The sequence below is a fragment of the Cinclus cinclus genome, chromosome 3 (assembly GCF_963662255.1).
Source record: "Cinclus cinclus chromosome 3, bCinCin1.1, whole genome shotgun sequence".
Taxonomy (NCBI): Eukaryota; Metazoa; Chordata; class Aves; order Passeriformes; family Cinclidae; genus Cinclus; species Cinclus cinclus.
This window is the reverse complement of record NC_085048.1, coordinates 85027777-85049157: the sequence shown is the minus strand read 5'-3', so window position 1 is coordinate 85049157 and position 21381 is coordinate 85027777. Positions and strand designations below refer to the sequence as shown.

The following is a 21381-nucleotide window of genomic DNA, read 5'->3' as shown; positions in this document are numbered from 1 at the left end:
CATAAGCCTCATGTGGGTAAATACAAGACTGTCAGGGAACCAATGGGGCCTAGACCTTCAGGGATAGACAGATAGGAATGAGTGGAATAATACAAACTTCTCTTAGGGACTGAACATGGTCCTCTGTGGACTAACAGCCCAAACTCAACATAAAGGGCAAATACATACTCCACGGCTGAGGAAGGCAGAAGGACCAGTAAGCCTGTACAGGCTGTGCTTCCACATCACAGGATCTCATGCTCACACACCTGAGTGGAGAGAGTACCTGATGGCCAGAAGCACATGAAAACTTCTCAAAGGATCAGGCTGACCTTATCTTTCTTCCTGTGGCTGGCTCATGACTTATCAAAAAACAGGATGTGCGAAATCTGGAGGGAAATCAAACGCCTCCTGCAGATACTGGTGTTCCCACCACCTTCCCAGAGCCTCCTGCTTCTTAGCTTCAGAGAGTCTGGCACACAAGCTGTCCAAGAACTGCTGTCAGGACTGCTTTAAATTATGGGCAGCTGTGACCAGGGTTGTCTGCAAGCTCTTCCTTCTCTATTCCCTTCTCACTTGTACCTTAGACTGCAACTATGAACAGCACACATTCCAGCACGGCCTCCCCTCAGCAAACAATGCTTGAAATCTTGTAGTACTCACTTTTCTACATCCCATTGGACTGCTACATCTTTGGAAAATCATGTCAGCAAGCAGGACAACACATCCTTTTTATCCTGCCACCCCAGGGCACTCAGCTCACAACCAAGCCATGACTGCATCTTTCCACAGAAAGAGCAGCTCTGTACCTGACATCCAAATCTCTAATACTGAAGTGACCACACAGTGGTACAAGGCATACCCTCTAGAACAGAATTTATGCTGTCACTGCCAGGGCCTGATTAAGGTACAGCTGCCATGAAACCTTTCAAGCTTGTTAGAACGTGGAAGGGAAAGAACATTGCTACAGTGTCAGCAGGGAACTGCCCTTCATTCCAAGTAAATTGACATGTCAACCATTATTTGTCACTGCTACTAGTTCACAGGATTGTGTGCAGTACCATCAGCTCATCCCCTACACCCTTAGAGAGGGGAAGACACTGTGTTGTCTCTGGATGTTGAGGAAGGTTACACTGGCCTCTCATCTTTGTGTGCAGTCCACATAGTTCCCACAATTCACAGACATCACAGGGCAAGAAATAAGCACTTTGAGGCAAAATTGTTTCATGGCAGATTTCTCCTATACCTCACAGCCCTAAGAAATTGCTTTTAAAGACTTAAAGCAGCCCTGTTCAGATTAGCAACTCACTGTCTGTCCACACACTCAGGCCCCATGTACTAGCTCCATCTGAAGCCTCACATGCTTGTTCCCTCTTTCACCCTAATAAGCTAGAAAGGAAAACAGTAAATTCACCTGGGTTGAACCTCAGTTGCACAGGAAGCTGAATGCTTCTGAAGAGATCTCTTCAGTATCACTGCAGTAAAGACAAATACTATGACACCTCAGAATGTTCATTGCCTTGGTCTTCAAGAAGGCTTCTTCATCCTTTTTGAACTGCACCCCATACCCCAAGTGCAGATCCTCTGGTAGTCAGGGACTATTGAAGTGCCCAACTTCCTCCTACTGCCGCTGGGTTATCCAGCCAAAGATTTCATCCCTCTCACAACAGACTGAAAAGTGAATATTTCACTGCAGCCTAAGGTACACCATACTGCAACACCTGGGAAGCCAAAGAGACTTGGCCACCACTGTCCCTTTCTTCTTTTCTGCCCAATCAGAGCAACAGGAAGCATGACAAAAAGAACATAAAGGATACTGTGTAAATTGTGGGATAGCAGAGTAACAGACTTCAGTGGGACTCAGTTTGGATCACTGACACCATGGACATACACTAGAACAAACTTCTGTTGCTTTAAACTAACCCAAAAGACCTAATTTCCATACAATAGCAGAAGCTCTGCATGAGTGGAGCTCAGTACATGCAGACAATCAGGAAAGCAGTACATGAGGAAAACAAGGAGGATTCACTTCAACACCACAAAATTGTCTTGAACTATGTAGATACAGCTTTTTCAAGAGCAACTCATTGTAGACAGCCAGTGGAACCTGGCTAAATATCAAGCGAGTCCCTCAAATCAGGTCTAAACTGCACAAATCTCTTTTCAGCAGTATATGCCTATAATACCAAGTCCAAAAATAGAATGAAGAAGAACCATGTAAAAGAAACAAATAACACAATATATAGTTAGGTAAGGTGTCAAAATGTAATACCAGCCCTATTCTGAGAGCATCTCCCAGTTAAAATTCCACATAAAAACCAAAACTGATGCATTTTCTTTCCTGTAGTTTTGATATACACCAGACCTAAACATACCTCATACTTTTTCTTACATATTTTCCACTAGTCCTTCTCCACTCACTGGAAAACAATGCAGATGATCTATAATCTCCCCATACTTGGTCAGACTTGAAAACAGAAAATTACAGAGGTAGGGGAAAAAATCCAGAAATCTTCACCTAAGACTAATTTTTCTACACTTATCATGGAAGCTCTGATTCTTTCCACCCCTCACTACCCACTTCGGAGTCCTCAAATAATTTAAGAGGTTTCATCAAGTCCGCAAAACTTCTGGGAAATACATTTGTACATCTAACTGAGGAAAGCCTAGTTTCAATGCATCAAGGTCTGAGTTGTTATGAAGCCATGAACATATTTCGGTACTGATCAAGGAATAAGGTTTTCAGATGAGACAAGAGCAGGATAAACACGGAATAAATGTCACTTCTGCAGCTTCAGTAACAGCTTTCCATGCGCCATCCTTTGACCACTAGATGGCATCTGCATGCCAGATTAATTCAGGAAGAGAAATTGCATCAACCGGATTGGGTCTTTTTTATTAAGTAACCATGCTAAATCATCCTAATAGCGTTGGTATAAACAAGTCAGATGAAGTTAAAAAGTATATCGTCTTATTCTAGGTGGTAAAGGCAAGGCAAGAGCCTCTAATCCTACCATGTCAGTCATTTATTGTAGCTTTAGGTAAGAGCCTTGAGTAGAAATTAATTATATATGGTATTTGTTTTCCACTGCTTCAAGAAAAGGGTTTTAAGTCTTTTAGCTCATTCTCTTAATTCAGTCTTCTGGAAATCAGATGCAATTAAGGTGCAGTTAAGATGCCAATTAAAATAAAATTATCCTAAAATGTTCCCTCTCACAGCATTCCAAGAAGTGTTACACATTCCATCTTGGTGGAAGTTGCAAATGGCCACCCAGGAACAGGAACCTGAAACATAAGACATAGTCTGGGGTAGCTAATTGTAAAACTACTGATTTATACATGCCCAGAAATTTGACAAGACAGTGAGTGAGTTACATGGGCAACTGTAGAAATGCTGCTTGGATGTCAGAAAGAACAATGTGAAATACTTGTAACTATTTTCACATTACATTTGTTGGGACTTCAAGACAATGGAGAAAAACTTAAAATGGAATATATTCACTCGCCACAGTTGTCCTCTACATTCATCATGTTGAGTGCTCCTTTGCTTCATGTCATGAGCTGCACCAGTTTTATCCTCAAGATACCATTATTTTCCAGTTAAGCCGTTCTAAAATTAATTGGATCCATCCACAGCATTCTCTTTTGCACCCTGAAGAGTCAAACCTTTAAAGCAATAGGAGGGAAAATGCTCCACAAAAAAAAAAAAAAAAAAAAAAAAATCAACTATTTTGCTTTCTACAAATATGCTATTTTCTAATATGAACCATCTGTAAGAATAGACAAACTCTAAGCCTTCCTATTTGTTTTACCTCCTCCCTTTAACAGTAACTCGGGTGAAGTTAAAACACTAAAACTTAACATCTGGGCATGTCTAACCTATTTAAAGAGGATTTATTTCAAGTGGTACTTATTTCTATAGTTCAGCCTATGAGCTTTTTATCTTTCAAATAAAGCTTACATCTTCACCTGAAGAGAGAAGATAGTTTTTGTTGTTCTTTATCTGCAGCTGGATAGAGTTATAACCTGCTTTCTGATATGGCTGCCTCTAAGACTTTGCAGCCGACTAAAAGGAAACTTGGGCTGCAGATTCATGGAACCCAGGAAAGGGACTATGCTAGGCCACAGGCAATGCATATACTCTGCTTAAAGCTCCACCTGTTCTGACTGTTTCAGGCAGAAATGAGTTTTTCTTGGAAAAGATTATTGTAGTCATGTACTGGCAAGGGCTTGTGGCAAACACTTACTTGGAATTGTTTCTTAAAGCCTCATTTCTTGGGACACAGCTACAGAGATTAATGAGTTTAAACAGGATAGTGGGAAAAAGAATGAAGTGTCTTTATTACCCATTATTATTTATTTTAACAGGGCACAATGAGATACAAAACAAGTAACCAAACAGCTTAGCTGCCTTCTCACCACCTTGAGTGCTCTGCAGGGAAGATGCTCAGGCACTATCAGTTCCAGAAGTCCATAGAAGATGAGAATTTGGCAAACCCAAAACAAGTACCTAAACCTGTGTCTTATCTGCATGACTTCTTTACTGACCCAACATGGAGTTACAGCCACATGGTTTTTCAGTATTCAGCCCACCAAGGCCTGAGGTTCCTTTAGCTTTGATCATCCAGTGAGAACGCTTGGTTATAAGCTCATGAGTTGCACACAGCCACCTGGCTAGATGCTGTCCCCAAAACTCGGATAAAACTTCGGAACAAGACAAGTAAAATCCATGTGTGATCCAGGTGAAGAAAGTATACAGCTGCACTGAGAGTGAACTTGAAATCTCTATTGCTAATTAGCAGAAACCAAGTAAGTGACAGCAGAACAAAAACATCCAGGGCTTTGCCTAAGCATCCCAACCCTGGTATTGATTCATTGAGTTCTTTTTACTGACAAGAAAATGGTGACATACATGAACTTTATTGCAAATTCTGACTTGTATCCAAAAATCCTCCCTGTCCTTTTAGAGTATTAGCCCATGTGGACTCAGACATTTGACTGAGCTGTTGTCATGTCTGTCCCAGCATAAGGAGACGTTATCTCATTCTTGCTTTTCCCACAAAAATTTGAAATCAAATACTCACATTTATCCTCATGTACATTCCAAAGCAGATGAATACCAATCGTGAACCAAACTGCAATTCAAACGGGTTCAAAAGCAATACACACTGACAGCACCACTGTCTCTGCTCTTGGCTAAGCTGCAATATTACCTGGCAAGTTTGTATAAAGTATCTTCATCTCTAACCAACCTGGCAGCATGAACAGTCCCAGAAACACCAGCCACAGACACAAAAATTAATAGTTTGCCAGGAAGGTGGTCAATACCTAGTTAGAGACCAGGCTTTTACAATTGTTATCTACATAAACCTCTACAAAGCAGAACCCCTTTTCTGTTAATCTCCGAGCTTTATGTTAAAGGACAAGCTGGAATATTGATGTCTGTAAACTACAAATTCTGAAGATACAAACTCTCCAGAACAGTTCAGAACTCTCAGATCACCTTCAGTTCAACCATATTTGACAGCAATAGTGTCTTTTATATTTCTATTACTAGAGAACCAAAAAAAAAATAAAGTGTCTCCCAGCCCCAAACTAGTCTATACTGAGCTCCAACAATTCAATCTGACAGTTTCCACTTAGACTTAGTGAAAGATAAGCCACAGACAGAAACACTTCCTCATATAAAACGTACCTTTCTGCTCAACAATTCTGACTCAGGCAGAAACACGGCAAGGTGGATTTGTATGACCAAACAAGCTTAGAACAGAGATGTACATTACTGATGATAAAAGCAACTTCCTTCTGCAGATCCGAAGAGTTTCCATCAGTTTCCCAGGCAAGTAAGTACACAGCAATGTACAGCACTGGGATGCTACAAGCTGTGTCACACCTACCTATTGGCTTCCCTCTCAACACAGAGTACAGTATGAACAGAGATCGTCTTTGTAACAGGATCCTGAAACTTGGTGACAACCAGCAGCAGGACACTTGCAATTAATCACACTGAACTTGGAAGCAAAATGATCAACTCAGACTTCAGTGGCCACAAGTATTCCTGTGTCTAGATGTGTCTAGCAAATCAAACATAATCCACTAGTGTAAGTCCCTCACAGCATTTTCAGCGAGTCTATTTCTACAGCAGTATTTTAAAATACATCAGATCAATGTACCACACAGAAATAATGTTCAAGGTATTAGAGCAGGACAACCACAACTATGTGAAATTTCTTCCTCCTTTAAAGTGGCAAACAATTATCCATGCATAAAAAACACTGAGCACAATAAAGCATACAAACAAAAGCAATGCAAAACAAGAATCTCGTATTTATCAACACAAAAGAGACCCAAGCAGCATCCCTTGCAGCATACTTCAAATTAGTATTTGGGAAATTCACAATGCCCATCAACCAGAACGGAACAAGACAAGCGGTTGTGTACCATGTGTACTCTACTATAAGCATGGAACGAATATTACTGTCAGATACAGGTGGGGGGGGAGAAGAACACACAAAAACACACCTCAAATGGTGTGATGTTTATATGCCTCAACAGCTTATTTGAGAATCCTCCTCTTTATTCCCAGCACACTCCATGTGCTATTTAACAGTACTGAAGGCTTGTACAGACAAGATGTTTATATGAAAAGAAATTATTAGCCATTAAACCACTAGCAATTTCCATTGAGGAAAATTAATTTTATCTGAGTAGAATTAGACTGAGGTTATCTTTTCTACTGTTCCCAGAATGGACAATATTGAAAATAGAGGTCTATACCAACCCTGTAAACGTAAGCTGAAGTGGTGAGTTCTCTTATGTATATGTATGGAACATCAGTCATACCTGTAGGGGTAAGATTATTACATCATGTGTGTTTTCCGCCATATAGAGGGTGAGAGATGTTAGCAGATATCCCAACTCTCCAGAAATCAAAACAGCTTTCAAATAATTTCCAAATGACTGCTGCTATATAAAACCAGCAGTTATTCAGAATACCAGCACCCGATGCGGCTTATTAGTGCCATTAAATAAACTAAAAATTTCCTATTTCTTTAGGACACAGAAGAAGGCCCGAAGACTTTATTTTTCTTTTGACATAGCATCTGTAACACAAGCGAGCATGTTAGGTACTCACATAACATACAGCTTTACACCTGGACATTTTATGATACAGAAGACATTGTTCCAGAAACTAAAGAAAAAATGGAAAAGTGTTAATCCAGATGTTTGGTAACACAGAGGCTGGCCCTTGGTAAAATCCAACATTTTCAAAACTTGCAAAATTAAACCTCAAGTAAGCAATGACTTAGAGCAGGAAGTTACCATGTCAGTGCTTACAGATTAGGTTTCATTAATTACCTTGTCATAAACTGCAGTTACTCTCATACATTTCTCCTAACTGACTTTGAGGAACAAGTGTCTTTGAACAACATCAAAATAAATCTATTTCGACATTTTATTCTAAGCACTGAAACTGGTGTTTCCTTCAAAGCGGGGTAAAATAAACCATTGTTCAAAACCACAGACCAACCCAGTATAAATCAGTAACAGACAGATTGTAAGATTTCCTTTTTTAAAACAACAACCAACTCCACACATTTTGAGTAACAGTCAGGTATGTTAAAATAACCAGTCAGACTTCATTCAAATGAATTAGACAACTTTTACTAAATGAAAAAACCTACATGTAAAATATGCATTTAAAACAAAATGGAATTAGAAAAGAGACTTAAATCCATTTTAAAGAACTTGCTCACTGTGTCAGAAATCAATATATCTCTTGCATTATATAATGTGCCAGTTCATAAAACATAAGTTACTAGAATCCTCAATTTAACATTTTCAAAGACAATACTGAAGTTAAGAGTTTTACATCTACTGATGCACATTTAGAATGGTACAAATCTGCAGCCTTCCCCCCAAAAAATCTTACGAACTTGACAATATTCAATAAAAGCTTTTGTAGTTGCATCCAATAAGTATTGCATCCTAAAGCATCACAAATCTGTGCCTTTCATTTATCCTACTATATATTTTGTATCTTCTCTGTATCTTACCATTTGCCAATGTTAACTCTTTTAATAAAGGAGAGAACTGAAAAGAAATACTGCATAACTCTTGATCACGTACAGAAATTATTGCTACTATAGTACACTACAAAGCAGAAGTCTATACAATAGTATATGAAATTTGATCATGAAAATCCAAATGACAGAATCTTTAGTGATGCAAGCCTTAGTATAAAGTCGGACATTCCTGTAGCATTTTCAGCTCACCACCCATCATCTAGCCTATTGCATGTTGAACAGTGTCCATTTAAACACACCCTCTTCTGAAAAAGAATGTCATCTTTTAAAGGCTTAGCAAATAAGGATCTTCATGTTCTGTGGAACTATGTAAGATGAATTTTGATGCAGGTAGGAAATTACCTGGAAGCTAAGCATGCCAAAGGTGTTTCATGCTAATAAAACTAAAGCCAAGGTACCACTTAATCAAGTTACCAACTAATAGGCAATACCATTTTTGCCCTATCTAAGTTAAATGAAGTGCCATTGCACAGTGTAATGTCAATAATTTAAAATAGTGTAGTGCACAAATTAATTGTGTGGCAGTTTAAGTTAAAATGTCAGGACAGGTTTTTCTGCCTTGATACATGTTGGCTGCCAAGCTGTCCAGTCTGGGCATTTGGGACTCAGTTTGCCTTTTAATCACTAGTGAACTATAAACTTTGCATTATAATGGGGCACACGCATTATGATGAAAAAACAGGGAATTAGGGGGAGGATAAGAGATTAGTGGCTGTTCTAGAAAGCCCCTTCCTCATATCAAAGAACCAGGAAATAAGACTAGATACCATATTTGCATCATTCTAGCTACAAAATAACCAAAGTAAAAGCAATCAAGCAACAATAAGACCACATTACACAAATGAACATCATGCTTTCATCTGGTTTAACTATTACACCAATTTTTAACTGGGATGTTGGTCAACTTTAAAAACCGTGGTAAATGTGAATATGTAATTGAAATAGCTTTTTCCTAATTTTTTTCCTCTCTGTGCTGGATATTAGAACTTGGAGCTATACTTGTTACAATACAGTGTCGCACATCTTTCTACTAGAAAAAATTAAAGATCCTTTACCCGTCTCTTTAAGTTAAACGTGTGACATCATAAAGGGTGTCAAATGGCTGGATGGTTTTACAGTGCACACTTATTATATACTGTAATATGGAGTTTTGTCCTTGATAGATCTGATGGTGTTTTCTACATTATTTCCTTTCTTCACCTCTTCTTCGGCGGATTAGCTGTGCGAGGTGGAGTGACAGGACGCCCAGAATTCAGTCCACCATACTGGTACTTGGCTTTCTTTTCAGATGGTTTCAATATCTTAGAGAAAATAAAGAAGTTCCTTTGAGTCAGAAACAACTAAGAACATTTCAAACACTGTTAAGCCCACATGACACCTTGTTCAGCAGCAACAAGAGATGAGGATGGTGGTGGGGCAGAAATCACATCGCAACCCCACAAATTTCTTAGTTCTACATGCAACAATAATAGTAACTCTAAATCCTTCAATTTCTACCACTATGTTGAGGTGGGAAGGGGAGAGGGGCTGAAAACATATTGAGGAAGGAATAGGAACTAAAATCTGATCAAAGCAGCCATATTAAAAGGGTCCCTATAACTATTAGTTTGCATAATTGTGTACTCCAATCACTAGGTATGACCAAACAAAAAAAAAAAAATCACCCAATTAAGCTTTGAATTTTTAAATGAGCATTTGAATAGAATGACTAACTTTAAATGCAGTAGTTGGGAAAATATGAAATTCCAGTTTTCAGGGGAACAGTTGGCTTTCAGTTCCAGTTGTTCACAAATGCCAGCCTCCTGTGCAGCCCTCTCTGTAGCCCAAGAATATTGTTCTACACTAACCGCCAGCATGTGAACAAGCACATTAACGTGGTTCATGCGACCTAACACCTACAGTCACCTAAATGCACAAATATACCATACCTGGAAGGAACACATCAGAGTTTCATCCACACTCATCATGCCCCCTGCATTGTCAAACTCTCCACAGTAATTTGGAGCTGAGAATAGGGTGACCAACTGTCGTTTAGCAAAGAACTCGTATCCATCTTCAACCACCTGTCAACACCAGAGAAATCAATATGGCTCACATAAGAAATTTGTATGGAAAAAAAAAAATCTTGAGACAAACTGGATTTTATATTGAAAAGATGCAGAAACTCATCAAAAAGCTATTTTATATCTTGACTTCCAGACAGGACAAGTTCACTCATTTTGCCTGACACTGAATGCCAGGCCAGGTAGCATACTCCATGTCTGACACTTCAAATGTTAAATGCACATCAGCTTGCCTGTTTAATATTTTCATAGTTGAAGTCCAATTATACACTGCCAATGTAAGGATTCCCAGCATTTTATGCTTTGTAAATAGAACATGGATGCTTGACCTAATTAGTTCGGAGCGCACAAGGTCTGGATGCAACCTTCATTGCAACTTGAAACAATTAAGTTCTGCTTAAATTGGTGGGGATTATACACATCTCAAGTGTAGGTGATTTTAGAGCATCAAAATTATTTTAAAAAAGTGATTCTGACCGATCTTGCCTAAGAGCATAGTGCACCATAAAGATTGTGCAATTCATATGATGCATCCACTAAGAATGCTGCCTCTTTCCTTGAGGAAAAGCTCCAAGTTACAAAGTAGTACATGGAACATGTACTACATTGTACCAACAACCAAGATTGCACCAACTGCTTACTTTGGCACAATCATCATGATCTTTTATAAGATGCCATCCGTATTCCATAAAGAACTGAATCAACTATATGAATACAAGAAATTTGCAGCAATCTGGATCAGCAATTAAGAAATCCAGTCAGCATGCAGAATCAATACTAAATCTTCACTAATATTTTTGCAGTACAATGACAAAGAAAGAATTTTTAGGAGTTCTAATAGTGTACCCAAGCCTTAACAGTGACACAGAATAAAGAGGCTATTTTTGTTTCACAGCAGGAGGGAGCTTCTAAACTTGACTAAATAATGAAACTGAAATGTTATACAGGAAATTGAAACCTGACATCCACCTAACTAGCACTCTTGCTTGAAGTAACCTAATAAAAAAGTGTGCTAAAGATTGACACTGAAAAAACCAACATGACTGAAAAGTGCAGAAAGAAAAATAACCTGTGCCAAAGGACTATAGATAGCTGACCTAAAACACTGGCAATAGTGAAAGTTTTTATGTACAGACGTGTTTGTAGAGATAGCAAACATGCATTTAATATCTCCATGAAGTGAAGCAGAAGCAGTTTAAGCCAGAACTACCAGGGCATTGCCTACTGCTGAGACTGAAGAACTCAAACTTCAGTGTAAATCTCAAATTCATGTCACTCTGCCCCTTTAAACCTGGAGACTACCTCTGATGGTAACATACATCAGTCTAGCATTTAACAGACAGTACAAAAGGAAGAGATCAATGGAGAAATCCAGTGTTAGTATTCTACTCCACTAACATTAGACTGCTGTTCAACATGAGCCAGAAGGACACAGCCTTTATAAGCCCTTTATTAGGAAGATTTTTTTCTCTAGAAATAACACAGGGCAAATTAAGTTCCAAATATACACTACAGATAAGGAGCAGGAGCAGTTTTAAGAGGCAACAGCAGCAAAATTCATACCTGATGAGCTCGACAGATCAAGTCCAGATCATGACGATTCAGAAATTTACTGACCACATCAGCACCAAAAGTGAAAGAGACCCCACGATCATTTTCACCCCAACCTTGCACATCTTTGTCTGGGTCAGACCACAGCAGGTCACAGAGCAAACCTTTGAAAGATAATACAAGTGAAAATGCCAGTCTTAGGAGGTGTTTTATGACACAAAAACATTTATTTTGTAATGACCAGAACAGCTCTCCTAAACAAAGTAAGCCTTCACAACAAGTGCCGAAATACTTAAACTAGAACTCAGACAAAGAGTACAGTCTATAAATCTGGAGATTGTTTCCCCCCAGCACTGAAAATGCCTTGAGATGAAAAAAGTCAGAGCCAAAAAGTTCGCTGAAATAATCTTTTATTGTAATATTGAGTGTGTTTACAGTGAGTAGTTGAGTTTAAAAATATTGGAATGTATGCGCATTAAAAGGCATCCATCAATTTCATAGTTCACCAAGAAAGCTTAGTTTGAAAGCTGCAGTGAATTTAAGAGTCCTATGCAAGGCTAGTCATAAATGCAGCAAGCAAATTTGTACCATAAGTTTCTGACCACCAACAGGGTTGATTCTTACCTCTCCTACCATCCACGAGGAACCTTAGACGACTAAATCAAAATGTAACACAGCAAAACACTGATACATCGTTTCACATAGCACTGTCAATTTGCTTGGACCCCTGTTGACCGTTTCAAAAAGCCTCCGGACAGCCAGTCTGCAGTCTAAACTAGAACAATAAGCATCTCTGGCATTTTAGTACTGGTTAATGGGGTTTTTTTGGGTTTTTTTCTTTGTTTTTTGTTTTGTTGTTGTTGTTTGTTTTTTTGTTTTGTTTTTTTTTCTGCCAACAAAAAGTCAGCTAACTCTGGAGTTAACACCAAGTATTAAAAAAAGATTTATATAGATCAACTGCAATGCCTTTAAACATATAAAACTTTCCATAAATACTAACATGAGAAAGAACCAGGCCAACCCAAGTACAACACAAACAAACCCCCAAATGTTTGAAAGGCATTTCATAGCTTTGCATGAAATTGTACTTTCTTTACCTATGATGACCCATAGGCATATAAATACTTAACAGCATTGTTTCACAATCTGAAAGAGATGCCAGAAGGCTCCTTTGTCTGGCATTCAGTTTGATCTACATCTGGTTACTTGCTAAACAAAATATTAAAGATGTTATCTCTTGAACAAATCCTTCAAGCTGTAACCAAGTAAACCAATGCCTGAAACCCATTGTGCAACTAGACCATTTTATATTTACATGCATTTATCAAATGGTCTTTGGCGCCAGACACAGCTCCTCTTCTAACAACAGGCTAAAATTGGATTTAGTTTTAGAAGAAAAAGAACAGAACAAGTACAACTGTATTTTAGATAATATTTCTATCTAGAAATCAGCTACTGAATACAGACAGTACATGACAAACACTTAACTAAAATTTAGTTCTATATTGAGTAGCTTTGTTTTTCAAAACGGCAATTGCCCCGCAATTCCTAATGGCTTCTTACCATGAATTTCCAGCAACTGACAGAAGCTGCTTATCTCAGCTGTTTAGCAAGTGCTACTTCTTCTGGTCTCTCCCCAAAATAAAATAATCTCTCAGATCATACAGAACAATAGGCAAATCTGTCCTGAGCGATCTTTACATTGCAGCTGAGGTTGCAAAAGCTTTTTTCATCAGGCTAGAAGAAGCCATTATCATGATCTAATCCTAGCACAGCCACATGATCACCTACCTAAACTTCTGTATCAACACAAACATTCCAAGTGACACCCCTCCACAAAGGGATAGCTTTGAAGGGCTTGAAACTTTGAGGCAGTGAGACCACTTCAGCTTATTTTTAATTTTCCACAAGATTTACTTGTATTATGTAAAACTGGTTTCCTTAAATAGGTCCAAAAGATGATGACCTTTGACACTGCACCATAGTACACATGCCTCTGATGGGACATTTCATTTTGGCTCTGACAGTACACACCCAGATATTGCTTCTGAAAGCAAAATTAACACTACAAAACCCTACATGAAACAAAATCTTTTACAAAAATCTCCATACTTATTTTTAGGAGGTAATAAGAAGACAGATGATTTCAGTAGAGTGTCCATGGAAACAAGAACTACTTTCTGTAAGGGCATTCCTGAAGTGAGGGTGGCTCAAGCAGTATTATTTGCCTGCTGAATAAAACCATCTTTTCTGGGAATGACATATGCAAAGATTGACTCGTTTGTGCTGACATTTATTTGGTTATAGTAGCATAAAAGGACAAACAGCGTAGTAATTTATACTACAGAAAATCACTCACCAGTCTATAATGCATCTTAGTGTCAGGAGTGCATATAGTGGCTAGCAGAGAAGTGTTGTTTAAGGGACAGTAGATATATTGACATTAGTCCCTCAATTACTCTACTCCCATGCGTCAACATTAAGGCACATTACAGGAAACAGAATTCTTCTAGCTCAAAATTTAATTGTAACTTATGTTCAAAAAAAAAGGTTTAGATCTTTTATCTCCTCTGAAAGTTAATTTCAGATCACTGTTGAACTCAACACTATAAAAACTATCCCATTGTACTGCTCAACAGTCTTTTCAATCTACTAGTTAAAAGTCTGTAATAATGAAGACACTGAGTAAGATAGATGAAATAATTCAAAAGGACATCGTACAGTAAGCACTAGCAATATGCAGCAACACTTATAAACAGAACAATAACCTATTAGAAGAAAATTTCACAACTAGTACACTGATAGATGCAATTGAAATCCCAACTGCCGTGAAGCAAGAGCTGTATTTTCCAAGTTGAATGAGGAAGGAGTCAAATAGAGAAAAGCCCAAATTCTTAAACAGTCAGGAAATGTAACTTTGCTGTACTGTTTAACTTTGAACAGTTATGTTCTTTGAGAGACTAAAAGGTTTGTGTATGCCTAACCAAGGCAAGGGGAACTAGTTCTTCCATTTCCTTTATCTTTCATGAGATTTCTAAGATGTTTTAAGGGAAACTTGTGAATAATATATCAAAAAACATGTATTGAAAAACATAACCTATGCTGCTACGACAAACAACAGCACACACAACAACCTTTAACGCAGCAGATAACATAGCCATGGTGAGGAGCAAGGCTCACATCCTATACAGGAACCAAGGAATATTGTACTGTGAACAGAGGTTGTGTTAAGTCACTACACTGCTTGCACAGAAATTGGTTAAACTCATTTAATCATTAAGACCTATTTACAGTAAATTCCATGCCACTCACCTGTGTCAGGAACATCTGTAGGTCTCATAATTCTCCTGATCTGCTCCATTGACTGGAGATCTGGAGACAGTCCTGTAAAAGTACAAGAAAACAAGTGACTCATATACACATTTTACCTGCAGAAAGGCTTCCAGAGAACACAAGATTTGAGGTTCAAAGGCACACAGCATCCATTGTTTCCACTGCAACATAAACAAAAGGCAGTTGGCTATAAGACAGTTAAGTTGCTCAACAGAGGGACAAAGAATAATGCAAGTGAAATTAGCAAGGGGTTCTCATTACCATCCTTTCAGCCATGGAGGTTGTCATCTACTGTAGCTCAGCTGATTAAGTCAATTATTAAAATCACAGTACTTCGATCACTCAAAAAAAAAAAATATCACTTAGTACAGACACAGCTATCTTTCAATAGTTTAGCCATTAACATGCAACTACAATTAAAGCATGGAACTCCAAAGCCACCCTTTAAGGAGTTTATACACCCTAAAGCTCCTCTACTTGGGGCATACGGATATGAAAGAGCCTGCTAGATGCTCTAGCATCTTAACACATCCTTAAATAAGGGTCCTAAGTGTCTTAAACGACTTAGGCTGAGGTATCTAATTAAGAAAGCTGCAAATTGAAAATAGAACACGAAGTCCTAATTTGTGATGAAACACGTTTCATATTAACAAACCATGTCAATTTGGCTCAGTCCAGAACTCTGAAGAGGACAGAAGAAAGCTGTCATTGGAAAGGTCATTTTACATATAATTTCACCATGTAAAAATAATTTCAGCTGACATCACAGTTTGCACAGTGGCAATGAATAGGTTACAAGAACAATGACATTTGACAGGAACCAAAGCATTTGATACAGACTTGAGGAACTTTTCTTCAAGTATGAAGATTTTAGATTATTTTTTATTGAAGCAGTCATGGTAAAAGCCTTCTATTCTAGTTTGTGACTTCCTATGAAGTTTCAGCCCCCAACATTTCAGGCTGCACGCAAAATATATCTTTAATCCCCGGAAGTGTTCAAGGCCAGGCTGGATGGGACTGAGCATCCTGGTCTAGTAAAAGGTTCCTTGCATACAGCAGGGTCATTGGAACCAGGTGATTTTTAAGGTTCCTTCCAACTCCAAACCCTCCATGATTCTTTAAAAGGAAATGTTACTATAAACCATGTCTCAACCCTGTGGCTGTCCATTTTTATGCTATTTTACATGACTGCAAAATAGCAAAACCCTACGGAATTACCCACAGGTTTGCAGACTTCTTTGTAGCCATTTATTTTTCCAAGTATTTACCCAACTCCTCTTGCACAAAAAGAAATGGCTGTCTCATATTCATACCTACAGAGAAAAGTCCTACATGATCAGTGATAAAAGAAGGATACAAGAGTGCTAAAGCTCACTGTAAAGCTGCCACCACTGAAGTGATGGCTGAAGCCTACAGTGTACTAGAAGTATACAATTAAGTTGTCTTGTCACAACAGCTAAGCACCAAGAAAATATTTCTGTATACTCAGTATACTATCTTTTTGAAGCATAAGACCATCTCTCTCCTAAGCGAAAACAAAGAATTGTCATTACTCCTGGCAGACGCATCAAATTTGATTTGAACCATTTTCTGACTGAGTGGCATTGGTAAAGTAAGTGTGATGGGTACTAATTTTTATAGTGCAATCTTTGAATACTATGTAATCAAGTAGAGTTAAACATCAACATCCAGTTCATTGTCAATGTCACAAGAAAAACAGAATTCCACAGCCTGAAACCACAACATAAATGCAGTCTTTTACTGTACAAACACAACTCCCATCACATAGCTTAAATCAGTGTGGTAAAACCAATGTACTCCATCAATATGACACTACAATATGGATTTGTTTATAGAAACCTGAAACTAATCCTATAAATTCTCTAAAGATTACAGCTAGCAAGTGGTGCCATAGATAAGAGGACCAATGCTGTACGGAATAAAATGCAGAGAGAAAGGGAGAAGTCAGGAATGGTTATGGAACAGGCTTAAATGAAGTGAGATAAAGAGCGAAGTCAGAAGTTAGTTGAGGACAGTCTTTAAAAAAGGACAAATTAGGACATGTGTGAGCAATGTGGGAAGAGAGGAAGCTGACGGAAAGGATACAATCAAAGATCCTTTCAGTAGCACAAACATTTAGAGACAGGGTCAGCAAGAGAGGTTTGAGTTATATTGTAAGATAGACAACTCAAAACAGATGGCCAGAAAGGTTCAGGTAGAAGAAATTACTCAGGAGATTAAGCTATCGTAGATGGCCTACTGGGGTTGAAGTTAGGTGCCTTTTGTTTTACTATGTTATGCGGTTTTGCAAAGTTTTATTATATCCCAGAGGACAGTATTTTAAAAATAAACTATGCAAAAATGCGCAATATAGTAAAAAAGGCACCTACCTTAAATCTACATGCTAGCTTCAACCTCCAGCAGAGTTGAATGGTTTGTGTTGCTGCCTCAGTGTCTATTAGAGTAGTAACATCATGAAAAGGCGTTGACAGTCCATTACTTCATTGGATCTGGAATGCAGTTTAGATAGGACTGGAGATGAGTGGAAAAAGGGCAAAACTTATTTCTGTGCTGAATGCCCACTTCCATTTATTAGGAGCATACAGCACATGAGTAATCTTTTCACTTTTTCACACCTGCAGATCAGTTCAGTGTGGCAATAATTTCAGTTACAGATGAAGCCTATACAAGTTAAAGGGCCATTAACTATGAATAACAAAGTAAATGCTGCTTTTCATAAGGAAATCCTTAAAGCATACTATGCACAAAATAGCCTGTTTAGTCGAACAAGAAAACTTAAAATACACATATTCCCCCCTCCATTTACAATGAAACTTTAAATCCTTTTTTTTTAAATAGCTCTCGAGGCTCTTTCCGATTTCTCATAGTTCAGCTCTCAAACACATACACACAAAGCTACCAGTTATGTCGCAGCATTCTACTCTACCTGCTAAGCTGCTTTGATTATCTTCCACCTAAACTTAATTATTTGCCTGAAACACTCCAGTATTTTGTTACTAGTCATTGTCTGTTTTCCAAAAAAACCCCACTATCAACATATGTTTTTGAATTTTGGTAAAACAGTAATTCTTTCATAAGCTGTTTTAGAGACAAATTTATTACATGGGTTTTTAGCCCCTGATATTTGGCTACCTAGGTGCAAAAGTGACTTTATATCTCACATTGTTAAAACTATGAGATATAGCTTGTAAGATAGATACAAGTTCTTAAAAATAAGAAAACACCACCACGTGCTAAGCAAGCAGATATTTTGACATGTTGGTGTTACCCAGAGACTGGAAGACCCAACTGTATTACTACATTAACTATTTTTTTTACAGGGACTTAATACCTCAGAGCATGTCATGCGTTCCTCCCAGGGGAAGTTTGACTTCCTCTGGAAATAAAGACCCTGATAGCTTATTCTAGCAGGCACTGAAGGCAGAAGCTTCCAATATAAGATGCAAGAATACTCCACACCATTTTTAAAAAACACTCCATACAAGCATAGCTCTTGAATTGATACCTGTAATTAATAAAAGGGAGGATGGCAGCCATCAATAGAACCTCATGAAATCTGGACAAGTCGCTCAGGAACTCTGGGCCTAATTAGAAACTCTGTTTCTAATTCCAAATGGAGGTTTCCAAACTAGATGTTTCTGCAGGGCTTCCATTTTCACTAATTTACATCTCACTGGCAACACAGGTGTGACATCTACCAAACCATTTCTGGATTACTCAGTGAAAGGCATTAAGTTGCTTATTAATGAAGATAGTTGCAAAGACAGCTGCAAAAGGCAGGATGGCTCTCACTACAAGTAATTGAGATTCTTGTCAACTGTTTAACACTGCAAGCTTGTGAAAACCTGTTAAGCATCATTGCCTGTAAAATGGCAACGTGGTGAGGCCTGTTCTACAAAGAAGAGAGCCCAAGTAAATTCCAATATTCAGACAAGTCACAGCCCTCAGTCAGATCAACACCAAACACTTTTTCAGTACACCGACAGGGCAGCATTGAGACAGGTACCCATAGAATATAGACTGTCTAGCAGCAAAGGCTTTATGGAGTCCACGCAAGCCATGTCTAATCTGTTTCAGTACCAACAAATGTCTTGCTTCAAGCTCTGTGTCAGAGGTCCCTCCCACCAAAGTGTTGGAAACAGTTAAAGAGGCCAAGGGTGTAGAGCCAAGGTTACTTGTGAAAGCTGTTCTTCAGTGCCAAGGATACCAAAGTTAGGGAAGGCTGCACTAATATATAGCAACACCAACAAGTCATGTGGCAAAGTAGGCAATAATTCTAGGTAACCTTCAGAGAGGGATACACCGATGGGAATACTTACAAATGCACTTCCCCCTCAGGCACAAGAAGGCCATTTGTATCAGGTAAGAACGACATCTACGGATAAGTGCACAGAAAAGCATGACCTTTACAGACAACACAAGGTTAAATATCTCCAGCTAGTATCAGGTACACACAGCCACACTCCATTTGGTACAGCATTAACACAAAATCAGTTTGGATACAGCCTTTATAAGCAGCCATTAGCTTACCTCCATGACAACAGAAGATCTTCTCATCCACAATAGCTGCAATAGGCAGACAGTTAAAACAGTCTGTGAAGGTCTTCCACAGCTTAATGTTAAATCTCCGCTTGCCTACAAAAACAGTGTGTGACATTAGGAAGAGAAAGCTGGTTTTTAAAGCCAACCTGTAACACATATCAGAGCCTAAGCAAAAATATTAGCAAACTGTCCTCAGAGTTTTATTTCTGTTAGCACACTTAGGTCTCAACCTCTTACAACAGCATTTCAAGGACAGCAGAAGAAAAAATAGTAGTGCTCCAGAGTGACTTTAACCTTTGCTTGGAAAGTATTTTTAGAAAGTTTCAAAGCAGGTTCACAGAATATTGAAACCCTTGCAACACAAGAGCCCCTACTACAAGTGTTTCCAAAACAGTGCTACTCTGTTGTAGGCTTTCAAAAGTAATAGATTCTGCTTACATTCATCATAAAATCCATAGATTCGATTGATGCTAGCACACTCGTGATTTCCTCTTAGGAGAAAGAAGTTTTCCGGGTACTTGATTTTATATGCTAGTAATAGGCAAATTGTTTCCAGAGACTGTTTGCCTCTGTCTACATAATCTCCAAGGAAAAGATAATTAGCTTCTGGTGGGAATCCTCCATATTCAAATAATCGAAGCAAGTCTGTATACTGACCATGGATATCACCTGAATAAAAAAAAATATTTACCAAAGATTAGTGCAACAACAAAGACTTACAGAAGTCAAGAACTTATGCCAGCTAATTAGTTTTTATTCAGTAATATTAAAAAGGCATAAATATTACCTTTAAAAACAGGCAATATGCATCACAAAGGTAAGAATCATGCCAGTAATAAAGCTGAAGTACCCACAGGATATAAATAACTCACCATATCTGCAGAACTACTATGTCAGGTATGAAACCAATCTGAAGCCCAAAAGCTACAAAAGTCTTGACAATAAAGCATAAGCTTTCTAACCAAGCTTTAATTCATTTAAATTAAAACAAGGTCAGAAAGAAAACCTCTAACTGAACAGGTATATGACCAGGAAGCAAATGCGTCACCAAAAAAACCCACATTATTTACAGCAAAAACAGATCAGTAAGGAATTGAAACAGACTGGAGAGAAACTGAACACTGTGCTGGCAAAGCACACATACTTCTAAGGTCGATTCCCATAACATGGCTGTACTAAGAACCCCATCCCCCAGCATTTAGACTAACTCCTCCTTTGATGCATGTAACAAGCAATACAGAGACTCAAAGACTGCCATCCCTTACAAGATCCTCAACCCTGAAGCGTGTTCTTAGGAAAAATTCCTGTCATGTTACTCTGCACACTGCCAGCTTTAAAACTAACTAGGTTTTCCACGCAACAGCTCTGTGTGGAACTTATACCACCACAGTGTATCACATCAGAGCAGCCAAAGCTAAATTATCTCTAAGCTGTCTGCACGAGTGAAGATGCCAAAGCTGCTCTACAGTAACTTGCAACATACATGCAATGTATCCCACCTGACTGGAAAATTCATTATCAGAGTGGCTGGATGAAAAACAGGTATGCCAAAAGCCTTCAGTATGAGCTGTATGCTATTTAGATTCAATACCTCCTGGTCCTGTACACCAAGCACTACATAAATGTATTTTCACTACTGCTGCTTGTTCAGTGATAAAATCCTGACTTTGCTCAGCAGAGTTATTCTCCAGTAGAGCACGAGCTACAGCCTCAAAAGAGAAAAAAACTCGCACAACTTTCTTCATCTTAAAAAAGAAAAAAGGTTCCCAAAACTTTATGCTCTCTGGTTCAATCCTTAAAGCATA

At 38.4% G+C, this 21381-nt stretch overlaps 1 protein-coding gene across 2 annotated transcripts in view; it reads right to left on the bottom strand.

The window, feature by feature from the left end:
* Nucleotides 1–7032: 7032 nt before the first annotated feature.
* Nucleotides 7033–21381, bottom strand: part of PPP1CB (protein phosphatase 1 catalytic subunit beta) — a 29285-nt gene continuing 14936 nt past the window's right edge. For both annotated transcript variants that reach the window (XM_062490350.1, XM_062490349.1), the window contains exons 3-8: nucleotides 20015–20245; nucleotides 19565–19669; nucleotides 14993–15064; nucleotides 11693–11844; nucleotides 9995–10129; nucleotides 7033–9367 (exon numbers count right to left, since the gene is read on the bottom strand). In XM_062490350.1, the coding sequence (XP_062346334.1) occupies nucleotides 9263–9367; nucleotides 9995–10129; nucleotides 11693–11844; nucleotides 14993–15064; nucleotides 19565–19669; nucleotides 20015–20245 (800 nt within the window). In that variant the 3' untranslated portion in view covers nucleotides 7033–9262. The remainder of the gene's footprint in view (nucleotides 9368–9994; nucleotides 10130–11692; nucleotides 11845–14992; nucleotides 15065–19564; nucleotides 19670–20014; nucleotides 20246–21381) is intronic.